At 49.9% G+C, this 17,365-nt stretch overlaps 7 protein-coding genes across 7 annotated transcripts; 3 read left to right on the forward strand and 4 right to left on the reverse strand.

Moving 5' to 3' along the window:
- Positions 1–276: 276 nt before the first annotated feature.
- Positions 277–1,787, reverse strand: aspC (septin CDC12; the record flags this gene model as incomplete). The annotated part of the gene is made up of 7 exons (XM_056726439.1): positions 277–346; positions 396–904; positions 957–1,267; positions 1,348–1,510; positions 1,570–1,612; positions 1,672–1,685; positions 1,749–1,787. 7 exons carry the CDS (start codon positions 1,785–1,787, stop codon positions 277–279), a joined length of 1,149 nt encoding a protein of 382 aa, XP_056577290.1.
- A 347-nt stretch (positions 1,788–2,134) lies between these two features.
- Positions 2,135–5,106, forward strand: N7517_008711 (snoRNA-binding rRNA-processing protein PWP2; the record flags this gene model as incomplete). Its single annotated transcript, XM_056726440.1, has 5 exons — positions 2,135–2,164; positions 2,251–2,363; positions 2,429–2,924; positions 2,982–3,229; positions 3,285–5,106. Exons 1-5 carry the CDS (start codon positions 2,147–2,149, stop codon positions 5,104–5,106), a joined length of 2,697 nt encoding a protein of 898 aa, XP_056577291.1. The 5' UTR covers positions 2,135–2,146.
- A 365-nt stretch (positions 5,107–5,471) lies between these two features.
- On the forward strand, positions 5,472–7,406 carry N7517_008712 (cytochrome P450; the record flags this gene model as incomplete). The annotated part of the gene is made up of 6 exons (XM_056726441.1): positions 5,472–5,654; positions 5,711–5,836; positions 5,904–5,988; positions 6,055–6,123; positions 6,204–6,824; positions 6,913–7,406. 6 exons carry the CDS (start codon positions 5,472–5,474, stop codon positions 7,404–7,406), a joined length of 1,578 nt encoding a protein of 525 aa, XP_056577292.1.
- Positions 7,407–7,726: 320 nt separating this feature from the next.
- Positions 7,727–11,961, reverse strand: N7517_008713 (chromatin-binding exonuclease XRN1; the record flags this gene model as incomplete). Its single annotated transcript, XM_056726442.1, has 2 exons — positions 7,727–10,215; positions 10,272–11,961. The coding sequence occupies 2 exons, from the start codon at positions 11,959–11,961 to the stop codon at positions 7,727–7,729; spliced, it is 4,179 nt and encodes a 1,392-aa protein (XP_056577293.1).
- A 502-nt stretch (positions 11,962–12,463) lies between these two features.
- Positions 12,464–14,097, forward strand: N7517_008714 (WD repeat RBAP46/RBAP48/MSI1 family protein; the record flags this gene model as incomplete). Its single annotated transcript, XM_056726443.1, has 6 exons — positions 12,464–12,488; positions 12,544–12,621; positions 12,691–12,796; positions 12,853–13,314; positions 13,378–13,863; positions 13,923–14,097. 6 exons carry the CDS (start codon positions 12,464–12,466, stop codon positions 14,095–14,097), a joined length of 1,332 nt encoding a protein of 443 aa, XP_056577294.1.
- A 348-nt stretch (positions 14,098–14,445) lies between these two features.
- Positions 14,446–15,120, reverse strand: N7517_008715 (glutathione S-transferase family protein; the record flags this gene model as incomplete). Its single annotated transcript, XM_056726444.1, has 1 exon — positions 14,446–15,120. The coding sequence occupies one exon, from the start codon at positions 15,118–15,120 to the stop codon at positions 14,446–14,448; it is 675 nt and encodes a 224-aa protein (XP_056577295.1).
- Positions 15,121–15,735: 615 nt separating this feature from the next.
- N7517_008716 (uncharacterized protein) lies at positions 15,736–17,223 on the reverse strand (the record flags this gene model as incomplete). Its single annotated transcript, XM_056726445.1, has 1 exon — positions 15,736–17,223. One exon carries the CDS (start codon positions 17,221–17,223, stop codon positions 15,736–15,738), a length of 1,488 nt encoding a protein of 495 aa, XP_056577296.1.
- Between the last annotated feature and the right edge of the window lie 142 nt (positions 17,224–17,365).

Below are 17,365 nucleotides of genomic sequence, written 5' to 3' on the forward strand. Positions count from 1 at the left end.
GACTAAACTAAAATTACTTTACTTCGAATAGTTCAAACGAATTAATTCTGTATTTCATACGGAATACAGAAGAAGTTATTATCAAGGTTGTAGACACACCATCGCTAGCTACCAGCGGTAAATGGATATAACAAACAAAACGAACCAAGCCCTCAGACAAAGGTGCTTCCAAGCGCGAACAAGACATAGGGTACTCAAAAGAGAACAAAAAACAAGAGCATGGTTCGACTCCCCTTTTGAACGATCCGGGTCGACTCCCGGTAAAATTGCAACATCTTAACGACGTCCGTGGCTGCGGGTGCCGGAACCCTGCAAACCCTCGATCTCCTGCTCGAGGGATTTGATACTGCGATCGGTTAGCAATAAATTCACCGAAACAATAGTTCGGAACATACGCTGCATGAGTGGCCTCGAGATCCTTGTTGAGTCGATCGCGCTCTGAGATGAGCTTCTGCTCCCACTGGCGGAAACGCTGCTCCTCGACCTTGACCTGCTCGGTGAAGCGCTTGCGCAGAGTCTCCTCTTCCTCCTTGAACTTGGGGTTGTCCAGTTTGCGTGGTCGGGCCTCGCCAAACTTGCGGGTCTCCATCTGCTGGGCACGGTAGGCCTCGTAGTGCGATTCCTCCGTGGTGTGAATAAGGTCGAGCATGTGGGTGCGGATCAGGATTGAGCGGAGCTTCTTGAAGTCGCAGTGGTCCTCGTTTTCCACCTCGGCGACACCCCAAGCGTACTGACGACCCTTGACAACACGACCATCGTTGGCCTTGACGTCCTTCTCGGAACCGATGACGGCGAAAGGCATGGCAGCCATGAGGCTGCGGGCGTGGGAAGCGGCGTGCTCATCGTCCTCCTCCACGGGTGGGGAGTAAATCTTGATGCCCTGGGCTTCGATCACAGCGCGGATCTAATCAATTATTAGCCCGCATTCTCTCCTCTCCTGTACTTATCCCACTCACTCTATCCTTGTAGCGAACCAGATCGGCGTGGCTCAGGGTATCAGCCTTGGCAACCACAGGGATCAGGTTGACACGGGAGCTCAGGCGCTTCATCACCTCAATATCGAGAGGCTTCAGGGTGTGTCCGGTGGGGCGGATGAAGTACAGACAGGCGTGAACACGCATGTCAATCTTGTCGGTTCGGCGGGGCTGCTGCTCCTGGAGCATGTACGACTCGTGCTGGTCATCCAAGAACTCGATAATGGGTTGCCATGAATCACGGTTGTTCACGTAGTCTCCGAATCCAGGGGTATCAATGACGGTAAGGCGGACTAGAAAATCGACAACTGATCAGCTATCGAAACACGAAAGTCGAAACCCCTCCCCCGACACCAGAGTATCCGGGTCGCACCTTTGAAGAACTTCTCCTCGAGCTCAGCCTTGGTAATCTCAATCTCCACAGTTCGGTCGACCTGCTTCTGGTGGCGGCGCTTGTGATCGGCATAGTTCTTAATGGTGGTGGAGAAAAGGGTGTTGATGAAGGTCGTCTTTCCCAATCCTGACTCTCCGGCAACCTGATCGATGCACCATTAGCATCACGCGCGGAGCATTTCCTTCGAACTGTGAAACACACCATAATAGTGAAGGCTGCACCCCGCTTCGCGACAATCTTGTGACTATACAAGCTTGATTAGAATCTTTCGTATCCACACCGTAATCACTCGAAGGTACACACCGCTGGTTGGGGAGCTATATCAAAAACGATAAGTTAGCTTTAGGACATCACAAGGAAGATGCATCCGAATAGCTTACGTTGGCAATGCCAATGGGCGTGGCGGTCTCGGTCGACATGGTGGGTTATAGGGGGGATTAAAAACAATTGGGAATCAACACAAAAAAGAAGATGAAGAAGGAGGTCCCTGTGTAGAGTACCGATATTGAGAAGAGAAAATCAGTCGACTCCTAAGGAGAAAAAAAGGGAAAAGGAGGAACGAATGTGAAATTGGATCTCTCGAACTGCCCGTCGCTGCTTCCCCCTGAATCTCCTTTCGTTTTCTGGAGTATACCTCGCCTTGCCTATCTGGGTTTAGCGTGAAGAGCTAGTACTTATTGGGTCCGGGACCGGAGCATATATGATCCGATGGCTCTTATCACGGTAGCTGGTTGAATTATCTCTAATTTTTTGATCTTTGAGATCGCCGACAGCCAAAATGAAGACAGACTTCAAGGTATGTACTACGCTTGGATTCTGGATCGCATACAATTGCCAGAACGCCTTGATTATGAAGATTAAGACTAACAATTTCAATTTTAGTTCTCCAACCTTTTGGGGACGGTATATCGCAAAGGAAATCTTCTCTTTACTCCCGATGGCACATGCTTGCTTTCGCCAGTAGGCAATCGAGTTTCGGTCTTTGATCTAGTACAGTATGTGTCGCCCAGTCCTTCTTGTGGTGATTTGGAAACCAACCCGCTCACAATCACCTTTATAGAAATACTTCTTATACCCTGCCTTTTTCGCACCGTACAAACATCGACCGTCTCGATCTTTCGCCCAAGGGTAACCTTCTGTTGACTGTGGATGAAAATGGCCGCGCAATTTTGACCAATTTCCACCGGCGCATCGCCATTCACCACTTTTCCTTCAAAGGACGAGTCTCCGCACTCAAGTTCTCCCCGTCCGGCCGACACTTCGCCGTTGGCGTAGGACGACGCCTGCAAATTTGGCAGACGCCTTCTACCCCCGGCACCGAAACCAATGGCGAGATTGAATTTGCCCCATTCGTTCTACACCGGGATCTTGCTGCCCACTTTGACAACATCGAAAGTGTCGAGTGGTCTAGCGATTCGCGCTTCTTGCTCACTGCCGCCAAGGATTTGACGGCGCGAGTATGGAGTATGGATCCAGAAGAAGGTTTCGAGCCCACCACTTTGGCGGGACACAGACAGGGTGTGGTGGCTGCCTATTTCAATGCGACACAAGAAGTGGTAGGTGCTTACTGGAAATTGACTCAGCTGGAAATACCATACTAATATGATCCACAGATTTACACTGTCAGCCAAGATGGCGCACTCTTCCGCTGGGAATATGTCGCGAAAAAAGACGAGGAAACGATGGAGGACATTTCCGAAGCCCGATGGAGGATCGTCAAAAAGGATTTCTTCATGCAGAACGATGCCAAGGTCAACTGTGCTGCGTTCCATGCGCCGACAAACCTTCTGGTAGTAGGCTTTTCCAACGGTCTATTCGGGCTCTACGACCTGCCAGAGTTCAATATGATCCATCAATTGAGGTACGTCAATCTGTGACACCCTCCCTCCATTTCGCAGCTAACACATTCCATCTAGTGTCTCCCAGAGCAACATTGATGTTGTCACAATCAACAAATCAGGCGAGTGGCTGGCATTCGGATCGTCCAAGCACGGTCAGCTGCTGGTTTGGGAATGGCAGTCCGAGTCATATATCCTCAAACAACAAGGGCACCTTGATTCTATGAACGCCCTCGCATATTCACCGGACGGTCAGAGAATTGTTACAGCCGCCGATGATGGCAAAATCAAGGTTTGGGATGTCAAGTCAGGCTTCTGCATTGTCACATTTACGGAACACACCAGCGGAGTGACCGCATGTCAGTTTGCGAAGAAGGGAAATGTCTTGTTCACAGCATCTTTGGACGGTTCTATCCGTGCATGGGATCTTATTCGCTACCGTAACTTCCGAACCTTCACAGCACCATCCCGACTGTCATTCTCCTCGTTGGCCGTTGACCCTAGTGGAGAAGTGATCTGTGCCGGTTCACCCGACTCCTTCGATATTCACGTATGGTCCGTGCAGACCGGTCAATTGCTTGACCAGCTCTCCGGCCACGAGGGTCCGGTTTCCAGTCTTGCTTTCGCTGCTGATGGCAACCACCTTGTCAGTGGAAGTTGGGATCACACAGTCCGCATTTGGAGCATCTTCGGTCGGTCACAGACCAGTGAACCTCTCCAGCTCATGTCAGACATTCTCAGTGTGGCTTTCCGCCCAGACGGGCAACAAGTCGCCGCATCTACCCTAGACGGCCAGCTTTCCTTCTGGTCTGTGGAAGATGCTGTGCAGCAAGGAGGAGTTGACGGTCGCCGTGACGTCTCTGGAGGACGCCGAGTGTCCGACCGCCGTACTGCTGCCAATGCCGCAGGCACAAAGTCTTTCAATCGAATCACATACAGCGCAGACGGTAGCTGTATTCTGGCCGGTGGAAACAGCAAGTATATCTGTTTGTATGATGTTGGAACAGGTTCACTGATCAAGAAGTTCACCGTCTCCGTCAACACCTCGATCGATGGCACCCAAGAGTTCCTGAGCAGTCGTGACATGACTGAGGCTGGTCCCCGTGCTCTTATTGACGAGACAGGTGAAGCATCTGATCATGATGATCGTGTTGATAGCACTCTTCCTGGTGCGAGACGTGGTGATGCCGGTGCGCGCACCACACGCCCAGAAGTCCGCGTGACATCTGTGGATTTCGCGCCGACTGGACGAGCATTCTGTGCCGCCTCGACCGAAGGACTCCTTGTCTACAGCCTGGATACTGACTTCATCTTCGATCCCTATGATCTGGACATCACAATCACACCGTCAAGCATCCTTGCCACGCTAGATGCTGCCAAGGAAGCCGCCGCATCCAACACTGTGGATGATGAGAACACCTTCCTCAAAGCTCTTATCATGGCCTTCCGATTGAATGAACAAAAGCTACTCCGTGTCGTATATGAAGCGATCCCTCCGTCAGATATTCCCCATGTGGTTCGGTCCGTGCCCTCCGTCTATTTACCTCGCCTTCTCCGATTCGTTGCACATGCCGCCGAAGAAACACCCCATCTTGAGTTCAACCTTATGTGGATCGAGTCTTTGTTCAGCAGCCATGGCCGTTACTTTAAGGATAACACAGGTACATTTGCCACCGAGCTTCGTGCCGTCCAGCGTGCTGTCGATGATATTCGCGAGAACCTGAAGCGGTTGACAGAAAAGAACCTTTACGATCTCAACTACCTGCTCTCGAAGCCTATTCTTGGAAACAAGAAAACCAGCACTGCTTTGTTGGCTATGGAAACCGAAGATGCCGAGGTTCCTGATGATCAGATGGTTGATGCTGACGAGGGTGAAGGTGATTGGGTTGGCTTTGAATGATTTTCTATGGGGTTTCGTGTATGTCTACTTGCATCTGAGCCAGGCGTTTTGTATATTGCAAAGACCAAAAAGGGAAATAGACAGAGGCCTTTGCCTTGTGTGAATAATGTACTCCAAGTTTCCGCACTCTGAGACCTCAAACGGACCCTTTGTCCAGCAAACGCTCTTAAATTAAAAAGTCTTACTCCTTAATACTATCCGAATTATCCTGTGCCACCCTCTCTCAACCTTTCTTACTCTTCCTACCACCAAACAACTTCCTTAATCTCCCCGGTTCCAATATCCCGGACAATCCAAGTCTCCGGAGAATCATTTATCTAAGTACCTTTCCCCTGCTCTAAAAGACACCTAAGATTTCATCAAAGATGACCCTACCCTTCTGGCCCCTCGTTGGGGTGTTAGTTGTAGTGTTATATCTACTTCAACGACCAGCTTCTAGTTTGAAGCATATCCCAATTATCAGGTACAATGCGTATCTACCAGATTTCATCAATCGATTGTTATACTACCCCAAAGCTGCCTCGATGATCAGTGAGGGATATAAAAAGGTCAGTATATATGAAATCGGTCGTTCAGCTTATTCTCATATGTCTGCAATCTTTAGTACAAGGATAGTCCATTTCGCCTGCTCACCAGCGATGGAGAACTGGTCGTCTTGCCAGTGAAATATCAGGATGAACTGAGACATCTTCCTCCTGCAAAACTCAGTTCTCTACATGCCCAATATGAAGTAATCCCATGAGATTGATCTGTACTACGTTACGTTGAGAGGTTGGAGCTGATATACTACTTCACAGAACGCATTGGGCCAGTATACCAACATCATCATCGATACTCTTTTACCTGCTCTGACCGTACGGAAAAGGTTGACGCCCAATCTAGGTACTAACATCATTTGGTTCTCTTATTTTCAACCTAGAAACCAGACAATTAATCTATTTCGAATAGCCCAAGTCGTCCCCGGTGTCATCGACGAGCTGCGAGCGGCATTCGACGCCGCTCTCCCAGGATGCGAAGGTGGGATATGCGAACACTACTTTGTGGGACCAACTTTACAGATCAACGCTCGGATACTGACAGATGGTTACCGAACACAGACACCTGGATTCGAATCAACCCATGCGAGATGTTCACCCGGCTAATCGCCCTCTCGACTTCCCGCATGATGGCCGGTGACATCCTACGCGAAAACGAAGAATGGCTCAACGTCGCAAGCAACTACGCCGTGAACGTGGGGATCACAATTCTCCTACTCCGTCCAGTCCCAAAATACCTCCGTCCCATCGTAGCGCCCTTCCTCCCCAGTGTCCGGACAATGAAGAAGCAGTTACGCTTCGCGAAAGAGCTTTTTATTCCGCTGGTCCACGAACGCAGACTGGCACAGCAGGCTAAAGACCCAAACTATACCAAGCCAGATGATTTCTTGCAGTGGATGATGGATCTGAGCGAGGAAAAGAATGAGAACCTCGGACCGGATACACTAGCGCATCACATGCTGCTCTTGGTCACACTGGCGGTTACTCACACCAGCACCATGGCCCTGTGTCACTGTCTCTATGATTTGGTTACTAGGCCCGAGTACATGGAGCCCCTGAGGGAGGAAATGAGCCGGACTCTACCTGATGGTTGGTATAAGGCGACTCAGGCTTCGCTGAAAGAGCAGTCCCGTCTGGATAGCTTCTTGCGCGAGTCTCAACGCTTCGCTCCGCCTGGCGAATGTGAGTACGCAAATATTTTATTATGGCTACGCCGTATAATCGGTCGGAGACGGGTTGTGATTCGATGTCCTCTAACCACCTTGTCTAGTGAACTTCCATCGCATCGTCAAAGAACCCATCACCCTCCATGATGGTCTCGTTCTTCCAGTAGAAACACACATATGTTTCGCTGCGGGTCCAATTAGCAAAGATGATGCCTTCGTCGAAAATCCAATAGCCTTTGATGGGTTTCGCTGGTGCCATAACCCCCAGGACCGTTTTATCCTCACTCCTGAGCTCGCAGAATCCACTATGCCAAATGGTGGTGAGAAGATACAAGCTGAGAAGCCGACATCTTCCGCCCATTTCGTTTCTATCACCACTACTAACATGCATTTCGGGTTCGGGGTCCAGGCGTGTCCCGGTCGGTTTTTCGCGGCGAATACTTTGAAGGCGATCTTGAGTCGCATCATCCTTGACTATGAGTTCAAGTTCGTTAAAGATCTAGGAGGAAAGAGACCTCCCAATCTTGTAGTTGGGGAGCATATTCTTCCAAGTATGAGTACTGAGATGCTGTTTCGGAAAAGGCCTATTGGACTTTGAGTAGAGGGGAACCCTTTTGGAGATGTTGTTTGTTAGGGCTAGCAGAGATCGATGTAATGCCATACCTATCTTATCTAGCATGTTGCAGTTATTGTCTATGTCTAAAAAGATCTCAGACGAGGAAATACGAGGATCGAGTTTTGGTTTCAAGTCCATCGTACATTCATCTTCAATAGATATAAGCACTGCCTAGACATAAACGTCTAGGCAGGGCACACATATCTAAAGCGTCCATATACATACAGGGTTCAAATCCAATCGTTTCATCGTTTCTTCTCTCTTCTCATCATATCTTCTCTCCGGAATATCACGTCCATCATTCACTGGGGGTTGGGCTGGGGAGCACCTCGCCCACGACCTCCTCTGCCACGGAACCCATTACCACGACCGCGGCCACGGCCACGTCCTCGGTCCAATCCTTGCGGGGGCGGGACGTGAGAGTAGTTCTGCGGGCGGAAGTCAGGGTTGTTTTGGATAACACCCTCACTGGGATCGCCGTTATCCATCGCAACATATCCACCTCGGGCACCTCCCCGGCCGCTGCCACGAGGGCCACGGGGAACACCGCCACCATTGGTATGGGGACGGAAGGGGAGAGTAGTCTGCTGTCCGTTGTTGAGACCTCCACGACCTCCACGCCCAGCTCCGTTGCCCTGCCCGGCGACAGCTCCTCGGAAAGAGCCTCTCAGAGGCGCAGGAGTAGATGCATTTCTCAGCTGTCCCTGTCCGTGGGGACCCATGGGGGCGCCATATCCGGCAACTGTCAAAGGAGTCTGTGCCTGCTGGGTTTGCTGGCTAGCTGTAGCACGGGAACTGGTGATAAGTTGTCGGTTGGAGATGTTGAGGAGGGAAGACGCCAGAACAGTTTGGCCACGGAATGGTGAGCATCGGCCACCTAGTGTAGTGCCGCTCATGAACGACACATCAAAGACAACATCAAGCAGAAGTGCTCGCGCGGTTCTGGTGAGACCGACAACAGTGCCACGAGTAGCGATGGGTACTTTACCAGAATCTTGGGCATACACAACCCGATCGCCAAGCCTAAAGCTTTGGTTTCCGAGACGGTGCTCGACATCGGAAGGCCGAAGGAGGGCACTACGGGGTACACCACGAACCTTCTTCGGTTGCATATCTGGCAGGGACGCATTGAGAGCATCGGCATCCTGCTCAATCAACATCACAATATCCGAGTCGAGTTGCTCAGCGTCAAGGGGCACTCTCTCGAAGTTCTTGGCTTCGATAGATTTGAGCCAATCCTTAATCTCCTTCATCTTGGCTGCAGCAATTTCCTCGGGATAGAAATCGGTCGGAGAATAACGGTCGCTTTGAGGGTTGCGCTGGATGCCAGCAATGAAATCGGGGAAATTGATCATGTACTGTTGAATCAGCTCCACTGCCTTCTGGCTGAATTCCCAGCCGGATTCTCCCCGACGAGAGTATCCAAGAACCTTCTGTTGCTTTGCCTGAAACTTCAGGTTAAGACCCAGGTTCGCACGTTGGCCTTCGATGTCAACAGTAAAGGAAGATGTGATCTTAGCCAGTACCAAAGGATTGAGGCGAAGACTTCGCGCAACAGCGTACGAAGGCATGTAAGGGCAAAGATGCTCCGATGCTCTAACACGTTCTCGACCAAATTCTGGCTCCCGACCTTTCACGGCCGCAACCAATCCATTCACCTTTCCGTCTTCATGTCCACCAACATACACAGGTCTTCCGTAATTGAAGTCACCCAAGAAGAAGGCACGGGAGCCCTCTGGGAATTCTTCTTGGATAGAGAGAGCTTCTCGCTCAATGAAACGTTGATCAGGGTTGATCACGTCATCAACAACAACCTGTAGAGCATAGTCCGTCTCTTGGCCAGGTATATCAGCGAATTCCTTGATTGTGGCTCCATCGTCTGTCTTGCTCATGCCCTTCAGAAGTTGAATGTGGACCATAGACTCGACATCGCCAATGATAATTGCAAGACGCTTGCTGTAGGTGCCCTCGATCTTGTTGGCCTTCCGCTTCCACTGCTCAATTTGCTGAGGGGTATGGGGGATAGCCAAAGGGTGTTCCTCTCCAGGGGGGAGAATGTAATCGAATAATTCGTCCGAGACACGAACCACAAGAGCTTCTTGCAAGAATGGATAGCCCACGTGGACACGCTTCCCAAGCTTCGTCTTAGCCAGTTCGACACTCGACCGGCTGCCGGGGTCAAGGAGTGTAATAACCTGGCTCTCGTTACGGCTGTCTTGATTGAACACGCAAACACCATGGAAACCCAATTGACCATGGTGGGGGAGTGTCTTGATGCTAGGGAAACCAGCAAGGGCTGCCTCGCCTAGGTGCACGCCGTCCATCAAGCCAGCGTAGGGCACCAAACCATCCATGACGGGAAGGTCAAAGAGATTCTCAATGCAACGACAGCTAGGAAGATCGGGGAATACGCCAGGCATTGAGGAGGGGTAAACAAAGTTCACATCTGGGGAATAGGTGAATTTGAGACAGGCCCCAAAGTCGTTCCTTGCTTTTTCGTCCGCAGAAAGAAGGTTTTCTTTCGTTTTGAGGGCGGACAACAGCCGCTTCTCGTCGATGAATGGGATCTTGACAACGGCTTCCCATTCCATCTTCTTCCCGTTCATATCGAGATCGAAATCACGAGGGTAGAAATCGTAGATGGGGGATTCTGGCGAGGTCATCAGGTCCCAATAGGCAGTAGGCACAATCTTCTTGCTGCGGTCGGGCAAGACACCCATGAGCTGGTCGAACGGCCGGAAAGGCTGTCCCAATTTGAAGTCCATGTCTGCACCAAGGCCATCATTCACATCTGTTCCACCGTCAGCAATCAAAATAATCCAAAAAAAAGGATTTGGTACTACTAACCAGAGATCATAGGGGCATAGTGGTACTGGAAGAACCAAGGCCACGATGCAATGCCACGGTAATAATAGAACAAGACCCACTGGAGTCCTTGCACATAATTTTGCGCCAATTTCTTCATCTCTTCCTTGTTGTCGAGGCCCCAACCGAACTTGGTTCGGTAATAATTATCTTTCCACTCAAGGAACTTGGCGTCATATTTCTCCTGCGCGGCCTTCTGGGCTTCCTCAGCGGTCATCTCCTGAACCTTGGCCTTCTCGTACTTCCGAACAATACGCTGAACAGCCATCGATGCCTCCTCATCCTCTTCATCGTCATCGCTATCACCCTGGGTCGGAGGCAACGAGAGCCTCATGAACCGATCACCATTCTCATTTTCAACGGAGGCCCAAGACAACCGGAGGTCATCCGCAAGCTGCTCGACGAAAGTGCGGTCACGAGCTGGGAGTGTAGGAGGGAGGTCAAGAGGTTCCGAAGCCTTGTCAGACCGATTCAGAACGTACTTTTTGACCGTCTTAAGGATCTCCTTCTGAGAAGGAGTGAGGGTAAGCTCTTTCTTCTGTTGCGAGCTCGAATAATCAATGTTTGAGTCTTTCTTCGATTTGATCCATTGGGCATCGGAGTTCTCCGCCTCAAAGAATCGGTATTCCACAGCGCTAAGTGCGGTCACAAGCATGCCCAATCGTTGCACGTTGATAACACCCTGCTCATTGATGTAGCCGCCCATCTTTGGCAGCACCTCCTTGTAGAGCTTGAACATAAGGGCAAGGGCACCCTCGTTGATATGTAGGTTTGGCAGGTTTGGCAAGAAATCATTGCCAACGAAAAAGGCCATAAGGATGAAATCATCAATGACACGCTCCATATCGAATGGGAAATCCAGAACGCCTTCTCCTTTTAGCTCTTGGAATTCTAATTCCAAATACTCCCGAACCACGCTCAGATGCAACAAATAAAAGTTTTGGTGTTCCAGTTCCTTGGACTTCTTGGATACTTGGCGACCAAAGGTCACTTCCTCGCGAAGAAGGCAGAAGTGAGGGTCATGGCTGAGAAGACCCAGCATGATCAGATCGGCATCCAGACCGTAAAGACAATGGCGAACGTTTGATTCATAGTCGGGCTGCGCTTTCGAGCAGCGAATGTATTCCATAATCTTGTGCTCGCCTTCTCCTGGAACCTCATGGCCAGAGAGTACGATTTCCACGCCTTGCCAATCTGTGTCTTCCGAGATTTTCTTGTTGATGAAGTATTTGAGTTGTTTCGTCAATTTCTGCATGAACTCGGTACCCGGGGTGATGCAGTTGCTGTCAAATGCATCTTCCTTTGGCATCTCTAGGCCCTGCTGGATGGCCTTCTCCTTCGCGGTCTCCGCGTCGAGGGCGGTTCGGAATCGGCGGGCACGTTGTTGATTCATCTTAGCGCGAGGCGCAACACCGTCTACCGCCATATAGAACAGCTTCTTGGGCTTGATCTTGCCAAATAGATGTTCAATGTAATTGAAGATCGCAATAAACATTTGATCCTCCGTCATGCGAAACGTCGGGGAATCGCTGTCACTATGCGTACAGTTGTGAATAATGCCGTTCATGTCGAGGTATAGGCTATCAAATTCGGGTATCCGGCTCTCTGCGATCAGCATCGAGATTGACGGATACCGCTCACTCAGCCAGCGGAAGAATTTCGGAACACCCATGGTGAAGATGGGGTGGGAACAATGACAAAATTGTCAAGAAAGGAATCGGGCAGGGTATTTAGGGTAAGAGTTGAGAGATCGTAGCGGGGTTCTCGTAAAGGACTGAAATAGAATAACTTGCGACGAAAGGTGAAATCATCCAATGAGGAACTCTTGGATAAGATACTGCGTCAACAAAGTGTTGCCCAAGGAAAGTTATAGGGGCACCAAACGTAAAACACGCAAGAGAAAGATATAGTAAAGCCAAACTGACGCTTTTCAGTTGTCTATGATGCAAGAAAGCAGGTGTCCCCACGATGTGAACATTGAAGAGTCAACGGAGCTCATTCACCGCCTACCAATTAGGACTAGTGCCATTACCGGTCTCCCAGCGCTCATTAACGCGCTCATGCGCGTAGCTTTCCTCCGCCCACCTGTCCGCTTCACGCACTCTTTCTAAGTGGCTCAAGTTACATTGTTTCGTGATCTCAATATATTGCTTGGTCCATACCACCCAAAAACCATGGATCACTATGAAGATGATGCTGGTGAGCCTTCATACACTTGCGCACTACTTAAAATTTCAATCTAATCAAGTTCTAGGTGTTGGTGACGAGCATGAGAAGGACCATGATCAGGATCAGGATCATGAGCACGCCGATGAGAAGGCGATCAATGAAGGTAGCTATGCTCAGTCACTCTCCATTTCTGCCAATTGCGGTTATATCTAATTATATTCATTGGGAACAGAGTACAAAACGTGGAAGAAGAATGCGCCCTTCCTCTATGATATGATCCTGAGCACAGCATTAGAATGGCCCACTCTCACAACCCAGTGGCTTCCAGATAAGCAAGAGTACGCGCCGAGCTCCTACTGGTCCATTCATCAACCTAACCAAGTCTTATCTTTAGAGTCCCAGACAAGCCATACTCAACCCACCGTCTCCTCATCGGCACACATACCACTGGTGAAGCGCAGAATTACCTTCAGATTGCCCAAGTGCAACTCCCAAACCCTAATGCCCCAAACCCGGAAGACTACGATGAAGAGAAGGGAGAGATTGGAGGCTATGGCGGGGGTTCAAAGAAGGCTCAAATGGAAATCAAGTTCAACATTGTGCAAAAGATCGATCACAAGGGCGAGGTCAACAAGGCCCGGTACCAGCCACAGAACCCGAATATCATTGCTACAATGTGCACGGATGGTCGGGTGATGATCTGGGATCGCTCCAAGCATCCCAGCTTGCCAACTGGCACAGTGAACCCTCAAATGGAGCTTTTAGGTCACGAAGCTGAAGGCTTCGGGCTTAGCTGGAACCCTCATGTGGCTGGCCACCTCGCAACGGGCAGTGAGGATAAGACTGTTCGACTTTGGTAAGCCGGCGCAAAATGCAAAACCAGTTTGGTGTGACTAGCAGCTAATGAAGCTCACCACAGGGACATTACTACATACACCAAGGGTAACAAGGCAGTGCGACCGAGCCGCACTTTCACGCACCACTCCTCAATCGTCAACGACGTTCAACATCACCCTCTCCACTCCTCTCTCATCGGAACCGTCTCCGATGACATCACGCTCCAAATCCTTGATACCCGCCAAGATGATTCTACTCGTTCAGCTGCTTCGGCTGAAGGCCAGCACCGCGATGCCATCAACTCCATTTCCTTCAATCCGGCTTCCGAGACGATTCTGGCCACAGGTTCCGCCGACAAGACGATCGGTATTTGGGATCTCCGTAACTTGAAATCGAAGCTCCACTCACTGGAGGGCCACACCGACTCGGTGCAGTCTATCTCATGGCATCCATTTGAGGAGTCAGTCCTGGCAAGTTCCAGTTATGACCGCAAGATTATGTTCTGGGACCTCAGCCGGGCAGGCGAGGAACAAACCCCCGAGGATGCCCAAGATGGGCCGCCAGAGCTGTAAGTGACCACCATCTTTTCCCCTCGTATAATGGGTTTGAACTAACCTTACTCCTTAGCCTCTTTATGCATGGTGGACACACGAACCGTATCTCGGACTTCAGCTGGAACCTAAGCGACCCTTGGGTTCTGTGTTCCGCTGCTGAGGACAATCTACTGCAGGTATGGAAGGTAGCAGATGCCATTGTGGGCAAGGACCTGGAGGATGTCCCCACAGAAGAAATTGAGGCGTGATTTTATTTCTACTGGACTTCAAGTCATTTTTCATATGGGTGCTTCTTTGATATAGGTGAATTAAGACCATAGTGAATAATCATTAAAAACACCATTACATCTGGAGTCTACATGGTGACGGTCCTTTTGCTAGCATGGTTATCATCTTATCCACTAGCCCTAATCCTCTTTACCCTTCCTGTGGTGCTTTCTTGCTTTTATCACCAATTTAATTCTCCAGAAGAGTCTACATATAATACACAGAAGTGCAAAGACGCTAGCTTAAGAGATGCGTAGATCTGAATACGTATTTGGATTGAAAAAAAATCATCGCCTGCTGTCTAGGACTTTCATCTGCGATAATATTGCCTATTTCCCTTCTGCAGCCGCAGCCTTCGCCTTATCATCAAGGGTCTTAGCAATAGCCGGACGAGCCTTGATGCGGTTCAGCCAGGAATTAACATGCGGGAAGTTCTCCTCGAGATCTATTTCGTTCGACCATATGAGCGCAGCTACCTCGAACCACGGCACAAAAGCAGCATCGACATAGCTGTACTTGCCGCCAATGAGGTACTCCTTGTTCTGGAGAGATCGGTTGAGCACGCCTGAAACACGCCGGATCTCGTTAACATAGCGCTCGACTGCACTGGGCACTTTCTCGGGGTGGTAGATCGTAAACCAGGCGGCCTGCCCGAAGTACGGTCCCTGGCCGGACACCTGGTAGTTTAGCCACTGTTTGCTTTCGTAGTACTCCTTCGAGCCGGTGATGAAGCTGATGGTATGTTGCTTGTCGTATGTGTCTACCAGGTACTCGAGGATGGCGCCGGATTCCCAGATGATGATTCCGGTGTTCGGATCCTCAAGGGCGGGAACACGACCGTTGGGATTGATAGACTCGTAAGGTTCTTTCTTTAGGTCGCCGAGATCGATCGATTTAGGCTCGTAGGGGACCTTGAGCTCTTCCAGGATCATGAGGACCTTCCAGGGATTAGGTGTGCCGGCATGGCCCCCGAGGGTCCAGAGAGTGAGGGGTTTGAGAGACATGGCGAGTGAATGATTGATTAGGAGAAAGAGAACTCGATACAGAGACAATAAGGATCGAGGGTTGGTCTGCTTAAAAGTATCAGTATACTCCAATAATGGGAACCTCAGGACTTGAATTATTCAGTTCGGCACGCGAGAAGACCGAACGGTTGGTAAGCTAGATATTTGATTGTCTCGTCAGCTGGACAATTAATGAGATATTCATCAGCGTTGATTAGGCCTTAATTATACAAACAAACCACGGACTATATTATATGCAGCCAACCCTGGACCTTGGGACATTGATTGGTCTTTGGCCATCAACACAAACAGCACAAACAGTATGCAAACAAAACTTGCCCAGATAGAGGGTGATTAATAATTGCAGAGCGTAGTGAACGGAGTCTAAACACTGAGCACGACCTGAGTACGGAGTACTAACGCACAACCTTGGCGTTCACTGAGCATGACCCATAATCAGCCCTAGCATTATTAAGTATGGCTTGGCACCTGGGCATTCACCAACCAAACATATCTAATTGCTTCTAAGGGTACTAAGTGAGTAATCTCCCCTGTGCTGTGAAACACTGAGCAGGACCTTATGTGTCTCTTCCCTGATTTCTTAACTCATAAATATCAAAAATTCATCTTCTGCTCGTACTCCTCCGGCGACAAAGATAACAATTCCCTATGCTCTTCCCGCGTGAGCCTCCTTGGACTCTCGGTGGTTTTCTCCTCCACCGAAAGCATTGCAAGCCTTCTTGTAGCTTCTTGAATACCAGCACTTCGCAGAGTCCCAATAACGGTATCAGTGGTCTGTGGTTCAATGTATTGCGAAGGGTCGGTCCAGAGGGTGTAGAACAACACACTTGGTTCTTGGATAAAGGCAGGCTTGTCAAGAACCACAGCGAAGAAGTGATGGGGTAACGGGCGGACAGAAACGTCACGGCGAATCTGAGGTAGTGCCCGCATGACCGAACCCGCCTCAAATTCATGGGAGGCGCCGACATCAAATCCATTAGGTGGGGCGGATATAAGGGAAGACAAGGAGGAGCCAGGAATCCGGAACTCAAAATAAATTGATTTGGAGGCAGGGAGACAGGAGATAACGCCAGCGGTGAATGTGCGTGCAGTGGTTTCCAGGAGGGCGGACTTTTCCTGGTCGACGTTCGCGAGGAACTGGACGTAGATCACGTATTGAAGGTCGCATTCTCCGCCCGAAGAGCTCTTCGTGACTGTGACAGTATTATTTTCAGGTCCCGATGTAAGACGAAGTAAACTCAAGTCTACAGATTGGACTTCTGCCGATTGCTGTTGCTGCTCCAGAACCTCCTGGATATGTTGCAAGGTCGGAGTCTCCTCGGAGGGTGCGGGTGGGAGCGGTTCATGGAGTCCATAATCAATTTCCCCATAAACAAAGGTCGAATAGATTCCTCTGAAAAGCTCTTTCATGTCGGAGTTTATTTCAGTCTGGTCGGTTGTAATATTCACATTGATATCACGAATTTCAGGATTGACTGGAATCCCCCACTCGGCAAAAGTTTGAAGATCGGTCGCCGGACTGTCAAGACGTTTAATCAAGTCCAACTTCTTCACCGTGGACGGAAGACTCCGATCGAAGCTGATCCACCAGGGCCCTGTACCGTGCTCATTGTCTGGGAATGAACCCTGGAGGTAGCTCTTCGACGTGAGAAGGAAACAAAATCCAGACATGAACTGATCATCGAAGCCAGTTCGCATGGTTGGAATCAAAGGGGGAAGAGACTCGTCATGTTCGCCTTCGCGCTGTTCGGCATGGAGACGCTTGCGATGGGCAACTTCACGACGCTGATGCTCCACGCAAGCCAAACCGTCCGCTGGGTTGCATGAATAAATTTCCAAAAATGGAAGCTGACTGAGGTCAAAGCAGAAATATTGATACAGCTTCTTGAGCTCTTCCTGTAGGATGGGAGCCGTGCTGTATATTTGAAGTCGGTAAGCTTCACCTTCCTCCGGCTTATAGAATTGGCTTTCGTTGGCATCCTTCCCCAAAATGACGGTGTTGCCTTCATGGTCGGCATATTCCCGTTGAATCCATCCATTAGGTTGGGCAGATGCCTGTGAAGTTTGAGCTGTTCTCGCCATTTTTGAAAAATGAAGGTTGAAAACGGGAGGGGTCAAGTATTATGGAAGAAAGGAGAAAATGACGATCAGCTTCATGTTTGTACAGTTCTACATAAGTTCGGCCCCACTTGCGCGTCAAAACGACGCGACATTTTCTTACTTT

Source organism: Penicillium concentricum, assembly GCF_028827145.1.
Source record: "Penicillium concentricum strain IBT 3081 chromosome Unknown utg000003l_segment0_segment0, whole genome shotgun sequence".
NCBI classification, from domain to species: Eukaryota; Fungi; Ascomycota; class Eurotiomycetes; order Eurotiales; family Aspergillaceae; genus Penicillium; species Penicillium concentricum.